The sequence below is a fragment of the Lepidothrix coronata genome, unplaced genomic scaffold (genome assembly GCF_001604755.1).
Source record: "Lepidothrix coronata isolate B3197 unplaced genomic scaffold, Lepidothrix_coronata-1.0 Scaffold7, whole genome shotgun sequence".
Classification (NCBI taxonomy): domain Eukaryota; kingdom Metazoa; phylum Chordata; class Aves; order Passeriformes; family Pipridae; genus Lepidothrix; species Lepidothrix coronata.
In genome coordinates, this window is record NW_016690187.1 from 3,324,063 (window position 1) to 3,338,712 (window position 14,650).

The 14,650-nt window shown below is 41.0% G+C and overlaps 1 protein-coding gene across 1 annotated transcript; it reads right to left on the reverse strand.

Annotated features, from left to right (window-relative positions):
- Nucleotides 1-1,108: 1,108 nt before the first annotated feature.
- On the reverse strand, nt 1,109-11,702 carry SUMO1 (small ubiquitin-like modifier 1). The gene is made up of 5 exons (XM_017834850.1): nt 11,444-11,702; nt 6,250-6,324; nt 5,001-5,078; nt 3,050-3,121; nt 1,109-2,163 (listed from the first exon to the last, which is right to left on the reverse strand). Exons 1-5 carry the CDS (start codon nt 11,453-11,455, stop codon nt 2,095-2,097), a joined length of 306 nt encoding a protein of 101 aa, XP_017690339.1. The 5' UTR covers nt 11,456-11,702; the 3' UTR covers nt 1,109-2,094.
- Between the last annotated feature and the right edge of the window lie 2,948 nt (nt 11,703-14,650).

Below are 14,650 nucleotides of genomic sequence, written 5' to 3' on the forward strand. Positions count from 1 at the left end.
CCTTGAGCTTCATCCTACTGAAGCCACATTTTGCAGAAAACCCTCCTCCACAGTCTCAAGAGAACTAAATGCAGTGCTTCAGGTAGAAAGCTGATATAAATGAGCATATAAAACCAGATTTGGAAGAGGAAAGTGAACAGCTAGAATCAAAGATAGTCAGGGCAGCAACTAGCATCAAACCCTGGGGATCTGGATTCAGTTCTCAGCTCCACCTTCAGCTTCCAGAGAGACCCCAGTAAACTACCACACCCTGCACCCTCAATTCCTAGTTTGCAGAAGAGGGATAATAGGAACTTGTCTAAAAATCGAGAGCATTATACAAGTTTAAATTAAAGATGATCTGGTAATAATCACAAGGTTGTTTTATTTCTGGTTTTCTGAGGCAGACATATTTGGTATTCTAAAAAAAGCAATTGGAGGTGAGTGCAAAGAAGCCATGGTCAACATCACAGTAGCAATCCTTCTTCCCTTAAGAATTGAATTACATAAAATACTTTAAGAAAACCCCATATTCTGATATTTTGTAAACAAAAATTTTAATCTTTAAAAAAATTGCTTAATGTAACTATGTATACAAAAGTATTACTCAATCAGAAACAGGGCACAAACCACAAGCATGAAAGAAAATGCCATTTCTAGCTTTACAGCAAATGCCATAATAAAAGTATTCAAGATCTGCAATTTCTTCCAAGTATGCCAGCACTAAAATGTGCCTTTGACCAAAGCTGGCATTCACAGTGAACTTTATTTACCAAACCGAACAAGTCCTATTTATCTGCAAAAAAGCTGAAGCAGGGAGAGCACCGAAATCTTCTCTCCACACTACTCTGCCCATAACCTGCCATCTCAGCTTTCATATCCAGTAACAAGTTCTCAAACTGACCATTTATAACCTGCAAGTCGCCAGAACATGTAGACCCTCGTAACGATGCCCAATGAACCATCACGACAGTTCCATGTCATCCACATTATACGAAATACAGACATTTAAAACCATCTTTTATTTCCTTCCAAGTTTCATTTTCAGTTTAAATTCTGTGCATGAAGTGCAGATCTATGTAACTGTATGTGAATATTCTCTACCAAGAAAAGAAACAGCTACTAGCAGTCACCTGCAAAACAAGCAGATCAAGTATTTTACTAGGGCAAGTAGAAATTTTTTTCATGAGGTATATTTACAGAGCACATTTTTTTTTTTTCTGGCTTCAACTTACAGTCACTGGAAAAGCATGCTCTAATTATAACTTTTTATGGTTTTGCTCATTTCCAAACATTCGAAAAGAAAATGCAAGTTGTTTATAAAATTGTTTTTCTGGTTTATTTTAAATGAAGCTGGTACAGACAATGTCCATTCAAAACCCACGTCCCAGGCCAAAAGGTACAAACAAGAGTGTCAAAGTAACACCAGTTGGCTGCTGTGAACATTCTTGCATGAATACCTGCGTGTACTAATTCCTATATGAAGTTAAAATGCTTCTGGGCTCTTCTGGTAAGATTTAAAAATCATTAGGGTTTTCAATTTTATGTCTTCAGCAAAGCCATCTCTGGAGCAAGGAACAGATGACAACAGTTCTAGGTTTTCCATTTCCAACTCGGTAATCTTCTTTGTTGGGCCATCAGCACAATTTAAGCAAAATAGCTCTGAGTTATGGATACACAATTTCTCCACAGTTTAGTTCTCTGAAAAACTTCATCTCGCACTGAAAGTTATAGTCCAAGAGTGAAACAGTCACACATCAAAACTTCAGGGCAGATATGGAAGTCATTAAGAACACTCGCCCACCTGGCAGATCTTACAGCCTTCGTGCCTGAAATGCACGAACCTAGTGAACATACAAATGCATGTGTGTACATGTATTCCTAAAGGGCAGGGCAGAAGGGAAGAGGGAGAGCAAGGTTGCAGCTGGATCACAGAAGTTCAGCACAATGAAAACAGAAACAATAGTGTATAATGAGCACGAGAATTCAAAATACCAGACGCTTGAAAGTAAACTCCCAGAGATGGGGTGCCAGTTTCAGTGTTGAACACCACATTACAAAAGAACTATTATTTAAAAATAAAAAAGGATTAAGAGGGAAGAAAAACAGAAGGATCTAAACTGTTGAGTGACCCCCCGTCTGTTCCTGATAAACTTCAATCACATCTTCCTCCTCCATCCCCAGCTGTGAGAACAGAGAAAAACAGCAAACAATTGTTATAAATTTGGTGTGATGAAATCAGAGCAAGTCCTAGACAATTCATACAATGTTTTGTTCCTCTGTCCCATCATAATTCAAAGGGGCAAAAAGTCACCATCTAACTAGACAACAGTCATGATTTTTAGTCCTTTTCCTCAGATAAGGACTTAGATATCTGAGTCAAAGCAAAAGCCTTATAGTGAAGTCTAAGCCCAGCTGTGGAGCAGCATACACCAGGCTGGAAGTCACTAGCTTTACCTTTCTCTAAACCCCTTGTTTAGGGGGAACATCTTACTAAATGCACCAGCTGTACAGCCACGTGCATTATATATAGCACACAGCTTGGAACTCAAAGCCTGTTTACAGCTCTTCTCTCAGAGAGAGCTACTTGCTCAATTTCACAGTCAACAAGTTGGTTTGATTCTTCAGGTCATTATTATGAGGGTTTCTTCCTGCTTTGTCACAACAATTGCTGGAAGTCACTGGACAGAAGTAGTTGTTTTCTGTTTATTTACACTTTGATCTAGTAAATGTGAACTAAATACATATTTATTCCAAAGTCACACTGAAGTTCAAGCTTCACAACTGTCAAGCTCCCTTCAGGCTTTTTTTCCCCTCCACCAGCAGGCAGTGACTATTCCTCCCTTCTGAGGCATTAACATGAAGTCTCTTTCTGAACTGCCTGTGGGCCTTACTAAAGATCCTAATTAGCGAAATACAGTCAGACTCTATTTGACTAAATACAGTCCGATAAGTTGGCTGTATGTAAAGAAAAATCTTCATTCTGGTTAACAGTCTAGCAGAACAGAGAAACTAGCCAAGTCAGTATTTACTTTGCCCAGTGAATTATATCACACCAAAAGAAACTCACCTCCTTGGGGGTATGATTATCAGTAATTCTCTGACCCTCGAAGAGGAACCTGAGTGAATTCATTGGAACACCCTAAAAAAAAAACCAAAACAGATGTACAAGAAAAAAAACCAACTTACTGAAACTTGTATGTGTTTACAAGAAAAGCATTTTAAATTGAAAAAAACCCACACTGAAGTCAAAAAAGAAAGTGTTAGTTCCTGTTACACAGGGAGCTCAGCTATTCTGTTGCACTCGTGTAGACGACAAAGAAGTGACTCAAAAAGCATGAGAGTGCTAAAATGCATGTTTATTCCAGAGTCTCACTGGAGTTCTAGCTCAATGACTTGGAAGTTTCCTTAGCTTTTTTCCCCTTATCTTTATTTACAAAGTATTGACTATACCCTCCCTCCCAAGACATTACACATGGAAGTCTTGTCTTTTTCTGATCTGTTTATCAGTCTAAATAAAGATCCTAAAACAGCAGGAGGAACATGATGTTTACTTCACAAACTCCTACCCTTGCTTTCCCAATCTTCTATGGCTACAGGAAGGAACAGCAACATTTACCACTACCACATTTTGCAAAAGCTCTGCACTGGGGACAAGAAAAAGAGGAGCTGAGGGGGGAGAAAAAGGAACAGCTTTCAAACAATGAGAAAGGAGCATCCCAAAGGTACATAAAGCTGCAGTATGTCTGCTGCACAGTGTGCCCATGTTCCAGCAGAACATCATACTTCACCTCAACAGGTAAGGCAAACACCTCATCTTTTCCTTGTCTTACAAGTTACGAGCAAAACAAATGCAAGTGAAATACCACACGGTTTGTGCATCAATTAGATCTCAAACATTGCTTGCAAATAACTAGGCAGACAAATTTCACGGGAAAGGACAGATCTTCACATTGTTTAAACAATCTCTCTGGCCAACTTGGAAGAAATGTTCGTGGTCCCTTGACTAGAGAAAGGGTACTTGACATCAAAAACTGCATTGACTGCTGATGAAGGCAATCACAGACCCTCCAGAATTCAGCCCAGGAGATATAGCTGTGTTCATTCAAACAATTATTTTTTTCTTAAAAACAAATTCTACACATGCATTTTCATTAGTCAACAAGACTGCTGCATGAATTATTTCCAAGACCTTATTTTAAAATTTCAAGTTTTCCAAATGAATCACAATTTTAATCACTTGGATTTGGCTATAAACATATCTGGTGTTTGATCTTTTCTTCCCTCCTACTCCAGAAAGATAGCAAAAAAGAACACATTCGACAAAGAACTCTTCAATGACAAGTTCAACTCATCTTTAAGTATTAAGAAAAAAAACCCTGAAGTATTATTACTTATGATTCTATCTCCTGAAATGAACTCCAACACACTTATCGAAGAAAAGGCCACATAAGGCATCTATCCCCAAAGCTGAGGGCAAACTAGGCCAGGGCTTCTGAAAATAGCAGCTGTGAATCCACAATATCTGCCACAGAACCTGCAAGTGAAGATATATTTTTGCTCTGTCACAGTTATTACTATTTACCTACACCCACAATTAATATTGCAGATTTAGCTTTAACTTAGGGCACAATAACTGGTGTTACTTGGTTACCACATTAACAGCTGTAACAATGCCTAAGACTGCTCTCATCCTAAACTGCAGCATTCTACAGCTTTAAGGGAATTTTACTTACAAACAAAAGATTTTACAGCAACTATAAATGCATTTTAAGCATTTTAAAAACATTTTAAAACAAATTCTGTGTCTTCTGAGCAGCCACTACATATTTTCAAACAGTAATTTTAACTTACTTCAAACTTCACAAGGGTCTTACATAGGAGTACCTTTACTTGTCAAAAGAAATGTAGGAGATCCATTATATTTGTACTGCCAGATACCTCGAAAGTCTTTATTTGAAAGAACAGCGAGAGAAGTGCTTTGGGTTTTTATTTTTTAAAGGCAGTGTTATTTCACAAACCTGTCTTTGACAGTATGATTCTTTGAGTTTCTTGAGGTGTGTTGTCATTTTCACCTTGAAGTGAATTTCACTGCTGTCCTAAGAGCAGAAAAGGAAAAAATTAACTCTCCTTGTAGTAAATGCAAACTTTGTTATTTTTAAGTCTTTCATTAAGAAAAATTTATATACACCTAACATGGAATGCAGTTTAACTATCACCATGCATACCTTGGTGCATCAGAACATGAACCTCCAGGATGATGTATCAGTCACTAAATTCATCACGTACTTCCACAGGAAGCTCTTTTTTAAAGAACAGATGGCACAGTATAGCCTTAGGCTCAATATTGGTTTTGGATTTAAAAGTACTAAAACCCATACATGGTTCAGTCTGTGCTTCCATCTTTACCCAGCTGATGCACTTATGAAATACAAACATACATATGCAGGGGACTTCTGCTCTGAGATTCCTAAAGAGGCAAGTTAAAGCTTGCACTTCAAAACCTTGTTCAATTAGAGTAATTATCTAGAAGTCAGGATACAGGAAGACTTGGCAACACAACACTAACCTGAGGAGAAATCTTAGGACTCATTATTCTGTAGTCCTTCCTACCAGCCATAAGATACGAGTAGCTACAACTGTCAAAATGGCTACAGAGGTAAAACAGACTGCAAGAGGTTCATGTGGGTAACTTTCAGCTTTTGAATGTGTTCTCATCATTGCTGATTAAGCCAGCAAGAGGTAAGGTAGTTTCTGTTAGTCCTACTTTAAGTCATCCATCTCCACCCAACAGCAGCAAACAATACTACTCCAACAAACAATCCTAGTTCAGTCATCTGAGCAAGGGGTTCTTTGCACAGAAGGACTTCTGTTCAAGAAAAATCTCAACATTCACATTCCAACACAGCTTGAATACAGACTTATAATCCACCATTCACATCTATCAACACACCAGTCAACAGAATCCTTTTCCTATCTCCCTCCAAGAAAGCTGACTTCATGCCTAGTGTACTTCATCAGCTCTGGAGACCTGAATTTATCAATTTTGCCACTTATTTCATTCCTATCCTCAGATAACGTAATCCCTCAATGCATCAGAAAACCCCACACCAGAGTATACTAATACACATCACTGGCTATCAAAGTATTTTATGGCAGGGGAGGATTCACACTGAAGAACTGAGAGTATAAACTTTCATTGGGTCACTTCTACCATACAAAAACTCACACCTCCCCCAAGTGTCAACAAGCAATTATGTAAAAACTCACCTGCCCAATGACTTTGAGTTTGATGTACTCCCCTTCTTTCTTATCTCCTAAGTCCTCAGCTGAAGGTTTTGCTTCCTGCAACATAAAAAACCATGATCAGTTCAACACTTCATTATTTTCACTGGACAGTATGGCAGCTGTCATCCTTTTTATTGTATGAAATCAGACTACTCAAGGTATTTTATTTCTTTCTCTGTGTGTGCATGAAGATAACAGCAACCTTTTAATACTATGAAAGGTTGTTTGTCTGCCTGTGAAAAGCTTAATTAATGACAGATGAGAAACACTGTAAAGATGGCAAGAGAAAAGAATCATTTGGAAATAAATGACGCACAAAAATGTATTATTTTATTTATTGTTATTATTATGTATTATTCTATACCACAAAGTCTTGGACAACAAACAAACCAGAAAAGAAACACAGGAAGTGTACTAAGAGGCTCAGATATTTGACAGAAAAAAGAACATCTATCCACTTAGAGTGACCCATGCATGCATTTTTCAATCTACTGCATCAAAATCTATTGCACTACTTTCAAAGGATGGTCAGCCACCTTTTCTATGACAACAAAACATCATCAAGCAACAGCTTCCTTCTAGCATGTTTGTTTTAAGACCACAATTCTTAAAAGTTTTAGAAGTTGCAGTTCCAAGAACTGTAGTGTTTTGATATCTTTGCAGGATAAGAATTAACCGTACAGACAAGTTTGATTCAACAACTTGAGCATTAAGTCTCATCAAAAGGGAAGCGTTATGCACTCTAAGACATGAGTTAAAGACATCAAAGTTTTCATGTTAGCAGTTGATAGATAAAACAAGTGAGAGATCAGGTACTATTAACCCCATTCCTTGCCTGTCACTACGTATTCTGGGTCAGGCCTTTAGTTATGTTTCACTGCAGCATAAAAGGATTTTACACAGACACTGCCCCAGGTCTAGATGGTGCTCAATGAAAAATTGTTCCCAAGTAGTCAGAAGTGTGGATACCCTGCTGATTGTGTTTCAAATCTTCCTTTCATACTTTATCGCTTAACATAGTAGCTAAAATAACCAAAATATGTACATGTGCCTACTACAGGCTTTTCCCCAGCCCTAAAGGGACTTTTGGCCAAGTAAACAGAAATATCTCTTGTATGGTTGGACTTGAACTTTACAATCAAGTGCCACAAACAGATACTAACCTTCTCTATTAAGTTCATCCAGATAGATCTCTATCTCCAGATTAAAATGGCAGACAAGTCTTTCTAAGGTTTGGGGGTTTTTTTCTCCTTAAAGAGTTTAAACATGCACAACTTCTCTGAATGTTAAGAGTTCGGGGATGACTACAGGGCAAGTCTGCAAACACCTTTCCCATCTGTACCAGTCTCAGTCTGGGGTAAAGAACAAGAGGAAGTGCTCTTTGTATCATTTTGACTCAATGCCTCAACCCAGATCAATTCAATTTCTGCAAGGACAAAAAGTATGAGCCAGAGACTCCACCTGGTTTGAATACCTCTTCTTTTTTTAAATACCTACCTGGGCACAACCTGAACTGCTGGGACTGATTTATCACCCTTCAATCTCAAACCCAGAATCTGAACCTGAGCTGTCAAGAAACTAGACGTTAGTCTTCAAGCAAGTCACTTCTGAAGCATGAAAGGAGACTTCATGGGTAACACAGTCACATCAACCGTGTTCCCCACCGAAGTTCTGCCTTTCTAACATACTTGGACTCTAAGGTCATGAGACTATTTGCAGGAATAGAAATACAATGGTTTCCATTCCTGACTAGAAAGAAACAAAAACAAGAACCTGCAACTTTTTCTGATAATTCACACAAACAGCATTTTTAATTAGAGGATTACTAACCTCTAGGAATCAGAATGAGATTCAAATCTCTATAGATCTGAAATCCGTAACTTCGAAACTAGCTCCTGTTTCACTATCACTGAGAGAATTTGTAAGAACACACTGTTCCTTTCATGTTCCTGACATGTTTCAGGTCATTCACTGTCTAAGTTTACCTTACAAATTGCATTACCCCAGCAGTAGAGGTATTTGTAGTGGTTATATAATTCTGTGCATTGTAACAGATCTACCTACTTAGATTTCCAAACCAAATCACCCTGTACAAGGTATTACTAATTATCATCGCTACTATGACAGTGCCTCTGGCCAATAGGAGTGGGAAACTATGATTCATGTTTGATTCCTACCCTCAAGGAAAGAGGGCTGTAGTACTAAAAACAAACAGGGGAAGCAGTAAACAGAGGGAATTGGAGTCTTCAAGCCATAAAGATGCTCATTTAAAGCCCCAGCAATCTCTTGCTCACCAAATAAGTGTGAAAAGAGAAATAATATCAAATCAATGCTGATAGTGGCAATAACTCAAGCTTAAAATAGGAGAAAAATATTTTAAATCAGAACACAAGACCCAGCAAGTCTGAAACAGCTCTCTGCAGTTTGTCAGTGAACTACACTGCCATTCAATGGTAAAGGCAACACAAAAACACTGAAGAACAAAGAAAGCAAGGAGATTGCAAAGTTGCTAAACTCCAAGAAGTCGTTAAAATCCTGGTTCAGCAATTTGCAAACAAGCCTCCAGACTTCTACTTGCCCTGTGAAAGGAACTGGTGCTTAGGACACCTCATGAAACAGTACATGAGAAACGGCCACCATACAAATGGACCAGAAATACCACAATACTCCAACTTCCAACTTTCATTAGATGCTTGAAGTTTTAAAGGGTTCATTCCACAATTTTCCTTAACAGCACAAAATAAGGATTCTGGTACTGCCTCACATAAAGATATATATATATATATATATATATATATACCAACACTAATTCATGACCCCAAAGAGCACACAAAGTTTCTGGGATGAAACCCTGGTATTGCTATTGCAACTAACAAAACCACAAAACAAACATTGTAAGGTAATATATTTCAAGTTTCCTCCTCCAATTTTCAAAAGTGCTCAAATTTCAAGCCTGAAAAAAAACAAACCCTATGCTCAGCATTTTAAAGAAAAATTAACAAAAACAAAATGACTGGAGGAATAGACTACAACATACTTCCTAACTGAGCAAGTAAACTCTTACTTTTTTTTATAGGAGTGGAAAAACACAATCAAACTATAGCATTCTTTATTAATAGTACATGAACAAATTGTACTATTGACAGGATTTAGATTCAATGAAACCAAAACCAAGCTAAGACTCTTGAAGGGAGGGGAAAAAACATTTTTTTTTTTTGTTTTGCTTAGATCCCACTAAGCAGCCATATGCTGGTTGGTTTTTTTTTCAAGTCTGTCCTTTTTGCAAGCATTTTTACTTATCATAAAAGTCAACTTCCCACTGGAAATAAAGTAACTAAGTCAAGTATACTTCTTTTAGTATAAACACAAGCCAAAACTATCATAAGTGGTGACAAATGGTGCCCTCTTAACTTAGTTCCAGGGCCAAAAAGAAAGACACTGTAAGGAAGCCACAATTTTGGGTAATCCAGTTATTCCTGTAGGATTGATAAACAGAGGAACGAGATTTACAGTGCTCATAACCATACATCATACTATTACTTAAGGATCTGTTTAGCTCTTGTTGCACAGTCCCCCCAGAGGTGAATGACACAACACCTCACCATGTTTTGCTTATCTATTAAAAACAAACAGCAGGGCCCTTATTCACGGACTTTTAAAACATGTATCCACAAAACTTATGACACACATGGAATTTTACATACTTCAAGCAGTCCCAGAGACAAAATATGTATGTGTTTTAGCAGAATTTGCCAGGAGAAGGAATTACCTAGTGAAAGCTGCTATGTGTTAAAACATGCCTTGGTTCACATATGCAGACAGCTACAGAGCAGGTCACGTGAACATCTGTCTACAAAATGTAGTTCAGAATTTGCCTGGTTTGGGGTTTTTTTTGTTTGTTTGGTTTGTTTGTTTGTTTTGTTTTTGGATGTTTTTACATGCAGTCACTTTCACGTATTTTACTACAGCAGAAACGTGTCCTACTGGGAGCCAGCCATCGCTGTGCTCCCAGCTGCCCTCTCCCAGGCACAGACACAGACAGCAGCACCATCCTCAGCTGCATTGTGCTTCCAAGCCGGGGGCGGGGAGGAAGACCATCAGCACATACAGCTCCGGTTTGTATTCACCGGTCAAAACGTACCGAGGCTGTTCCTCAAAGCAGACACAGTATACACTAAGCTTAGCCCTCTCTCTGGGTACTTTTGATTTCCTGGCTGGCTCTATTATTATTCTTGACTTCACAGCACTACAAGAAACATTTGTGAGTACTGACATGGATTTTTCCAAAGCCTTAGCATTATAACAAAGTTAGAATTCACTGCCCTATGACGGCAATACAAAAAATAAAGCAAAACAGAATACAAATTAAAACCGGAACGCTGTTTTAACTTTCCACCAGCAGGTCATATAGCCTAAAGCAATAGTTGTTAGCAAAGGACTGTATACGTGCCAGGCCGAGCAAGCCAAGAACTTGCGGTACAGGTACTATTTAAGTCCACGACTGGGAAGACGGAATCGACAGGGACATAACGATGTACATGGAGAGGAGGCAGGACAGAGCCTTGGTGAAGGACGGGGTACTTAATACAGGCAAGCAGCGCTCAGCTAAGAATGCCTGGTTTTCTTCCCCCTCCTTCGCATTCCTAGGGCGAACAGAGGACCTGACAAGCTTAGCCTAACCCGCACAAAGCCCGCTCCGGGGGGAGGGCATCCTACCACACACCCGGGAAAAGGGAAACGAAAGGAAACAACTGTTGTGCAACACGGCTCACCCCTCGGTGTACTCCCGGGTTCCCAGGGCCGGGGCTACCCCGGCGGCGATCCCGCTCCGGCCGGACACCGCCTCGGCCCCCGAGTGTCCTCGCCTGGAGCCCGCCCCGTGCTGCTCGCGAAACAGCCCGAGGGAAAGGGAAAGCGGGATTAAAATCAAGGGGAAGGGGAGGCTGAGTTTGTCCGAGGCCGGAGATCGGCATCCACGCGCACACACACTCTCCCGAGGGGAACGCTCCCCCCGGCGGCCCCCGGGCGGCCGCGGCCCCGTTTGCCCCGAGCAGGGGCTGCCCCGCGGCCGCAGAGAGGGTGGGGGGCCGCGGGCAGCTCCTCCCGCGCCCCCGGAGCTGCGGGGCCGCCGTCGCCCGCCGTGCGGTCCCCCTGTGGCAGGGGCAGCCGCCTGTACCTGGTCAGACATGGCTCGGCCCCGTGTCGTGCGGCAGGCTCGGCTGGGCCGCTGCAGGCGCTCCGCTCCTTTCTCTGCCCGCAGCGCAAACACAGGGCCGCGGCGGGGCGGGATTTCCTGTGCGCCTGAGCTCACTTCCCGCTCGGGCTCCGCCCGGGACCAGGACCAGGACCGGGACCGAGACTGGCCTCCCGCGCCCTCAGTGCGGAGTTGCCGCTGCAGCCCCGCGTCTCCCAAGGGACTCCCAGAGAGAAGGAGCCGCCGTTGTTCTAAAGGCCGCGCGCCGGGGCAGCCTGGCGGTTGGGGCTGCTGGGCCGAGGCCAGAGCAGGCCGCAAAGATGGTGAGCGGTCTGGAGCATCTCTCTTACGAGGAGAGACTGCAGGAACTGGACCTCTTTAGTCTAAAGAAGACGGAGAGAGGATTCATTAATATATTTATATTCATAATATAAATATCTCAAAGGCGGGTGCCAAGAGGATGGTGCCCAGTGACAAGTCAAGGAGCAATGGACATAAACTTAAACTAACACACAAGAAGTTTTGCCTCAACATGAGGAAGAACTTCTTTGCACTGAGGGTAGCAGAGAACTGGAACAGGCTGCCTATAGAGGTTGTGGACTCTCCCTCTCCAAAGATGTTCCAAACACATGTGGATGCATTCTTGTGCCACCTGCTCCAGGTGACCCTGCCTTGGCATGGGGATTGGACTAAATCTCCAAAGGTCCCTTTGAACCCTAACAGTTTGTGATGCTGTGAAGTCACATAACCCTTCCCATAACAGCAGATCTTGGAGAAAAAGTCCCTGTCGTTACACCTACCTCTAATACCTTGCTAAGGCTTTTACCAAGAGAGAATATTTCACAGCAAAACTCATTTATCTATTTAGGCACAGGTTGCCTTTTTTTTTTTTTTAATCATCACAACCATGCAAGCAATAGGATCTGCACATATTAAGCAAATCTGCACCCAGGAAGTTGCATTTGTACGAACTTACAGTGATAAACCCCACTGGCACAGAACAGGTGTCCTGCTTTACATGGGCACAGCACAGCTGTTTAGAGGTCTGCACAAGAAGCAACAACTGCACCTAAACAGATTACATTTAGACTGCAAGCTGCTTGGACTATAGCATGTAGTAGTCATGTCCCCTTCACAACAACTAATGCAACTCCTTCATGGCATTGCTGCTGGAATAGGCACATGCTTAGATCTAATGGCCAGCTAGAAAAAAAGCCACATGTGAGAACTGTAAAAATAACATGAATCTAAAATAAATGGATCGAGAGAAGTTAGCTCCACTGAAACAGGAGATTATTATCGCAATGCTACTAAATGGGGTTTTAACTTTACCAGCTACCCTTGGGAAAGGGTAAGAAAATGCTCTGGGCAGAGCACATTCATCAACACAAGCATTTCAATGCTCTGTGTGCCATGTTCTTTTGTAAAAACACCAAACACCAAAGCAGCTCCACTCTGTGCCTGCATTGCTGCATTTCACTAACTGAATGCAGAGTTCCAAACACAGCTACACCAAGGGATGCACTTTCACTCGCCAGTGAAACGCTCAGTATCTAGACTCATGGACATTAGTTTTAATCACAACTGTTAAAACAATTCAGAATTAACAGAGGAGGCAAAAAATAAATAAAGAGAACCAAAACAGATGCTATACAGAGCTACAGAATGAAGATGATCTTTCTTAGGCAAGACCTAGCAGGCAGGGAATCCAAATATGTTCACACTGTGCCAAGCTCACAGTAAGAGCTCATTATGAGCTTGATAACTCTAAACAAAGCACCAAAATAAGCCATTCAAAGGCTTCACAGGAACACACTATACTAACAGAATAGAAAATGGCAAATACTTACTCTGTCCTGAACATCACTGCTTTTCACAAATTAAAGCAGCTTTAAACAGGGAGAATAGCCTTACAGTGATAAGGCCAAAGTCTCAGACACTGGCACAAACCCAATTTTTCCATATAATCCCACAATAAAAGCTAACACTGACATAAGTCAGAGTGCAGTTATCTATCCCTATAGAGAGCCATAAAAGCATAATCTTAAAATATGCTTATCTGCACACACACTGACTAACACCATCTCTCTTGACTCCCTTTTACTCAGTTGTGGATGCATTACCTCTTCAGGCTACAACGTAGATCTGTACAGGATCTGCAAATTTAGCCTCTGCTCAGCCCATAAGGACTATGGATGTACATCAGCAAAACTCACACTTTTCTTCAACAGCCCAAACTCACCACAGAACATACTTAAACTGAAAACATAACCAAAAAAAGTGCTGTTTTAAAAATACAAAATATGCTCACACAAGCTTCTCTCCACAAAACCCCAGAGTCAGCCTCGCATTTGCATGAACCATCAAGGCCACTTGCACTAATAACCTCACTCCATTCTCAGGTGTTTTATTTTGTCTCTTATTTCACCATGTGCACATAATGTCAGTCACCTGAAGTCAATGAAGTTCACCTCTGTTCTTTCAAATTGCTGCTAATTTCTCCAAAGCTGTGTATATAGTTTAGGGGCCAGGAGCTATTAGTGGTTTTCTAGAAACTATTGGCCCACTCATATGGTCTGTGCAAAGCTTCTTCAGTCCATCAAAACCAGATTCTTATAAAATCAGACTTTAACCTAAGAATGATCTCCAATCTCATAAAGCCAACTTGTTTGCCTGTGCTAGCAAACAGGATCAATGCAGTGTTCTAAGGCAGACAGCTACGTAACATTTACTCTTACATAATAGTAGTGTGGCCCTGAGCCAGCAGCACCAGAAACAGTACTTTAAAACTCAGTGGAACCTGGAAATTCTCTGTCTAGTTGAACCTAATTTCTTTGGCACTATTACTGGTTTGGGGATTTTTAAAGAATTGATTACATTATGTAAAGCACCAAAGTTTTTCCTTTAAAAAATAAAATAATCTTCAGAATTATGCGAGTCCCCAGATTTCTGACTATTGGCTTTTCAGCTCACTCCTTACACATGGAGGAAACAAAGGCGTGCTGACTCATACGGATGGTTGCATAAAATCCAGCAATGAATGTCTGATATAAATCAAGCCCCGGCGTTGCTCGGAGCCTCTTTTCCTGCGGGCAGGAAAATCTCTGCCTTTGTTTTCAGGACAGATAACCCTCCATGTGCAGTAAGTGGGAATTTCTAAGGGCAAGGAGCGGCGCTTCCCGCCCGCCT

Coding starts and splice junctions, on each gene's coding strand:
- SUMO1 (XM_017834850.1), bottom strand. Junction 5,079..6,249: donor AACTCAAAGTCATTGGGCAG/GTGAGTTTTTAC, acceptor TTCTGCTCTTAG/GACAGCAGTGAAATTCACTT. Junction 2,164..3,049: donor ATAATCATACCCCCAAGGAG/GTGAGTTTCTTT, acceptor CTGTTCTCACAG/CTGGGGATGGAGGAGGAAGA.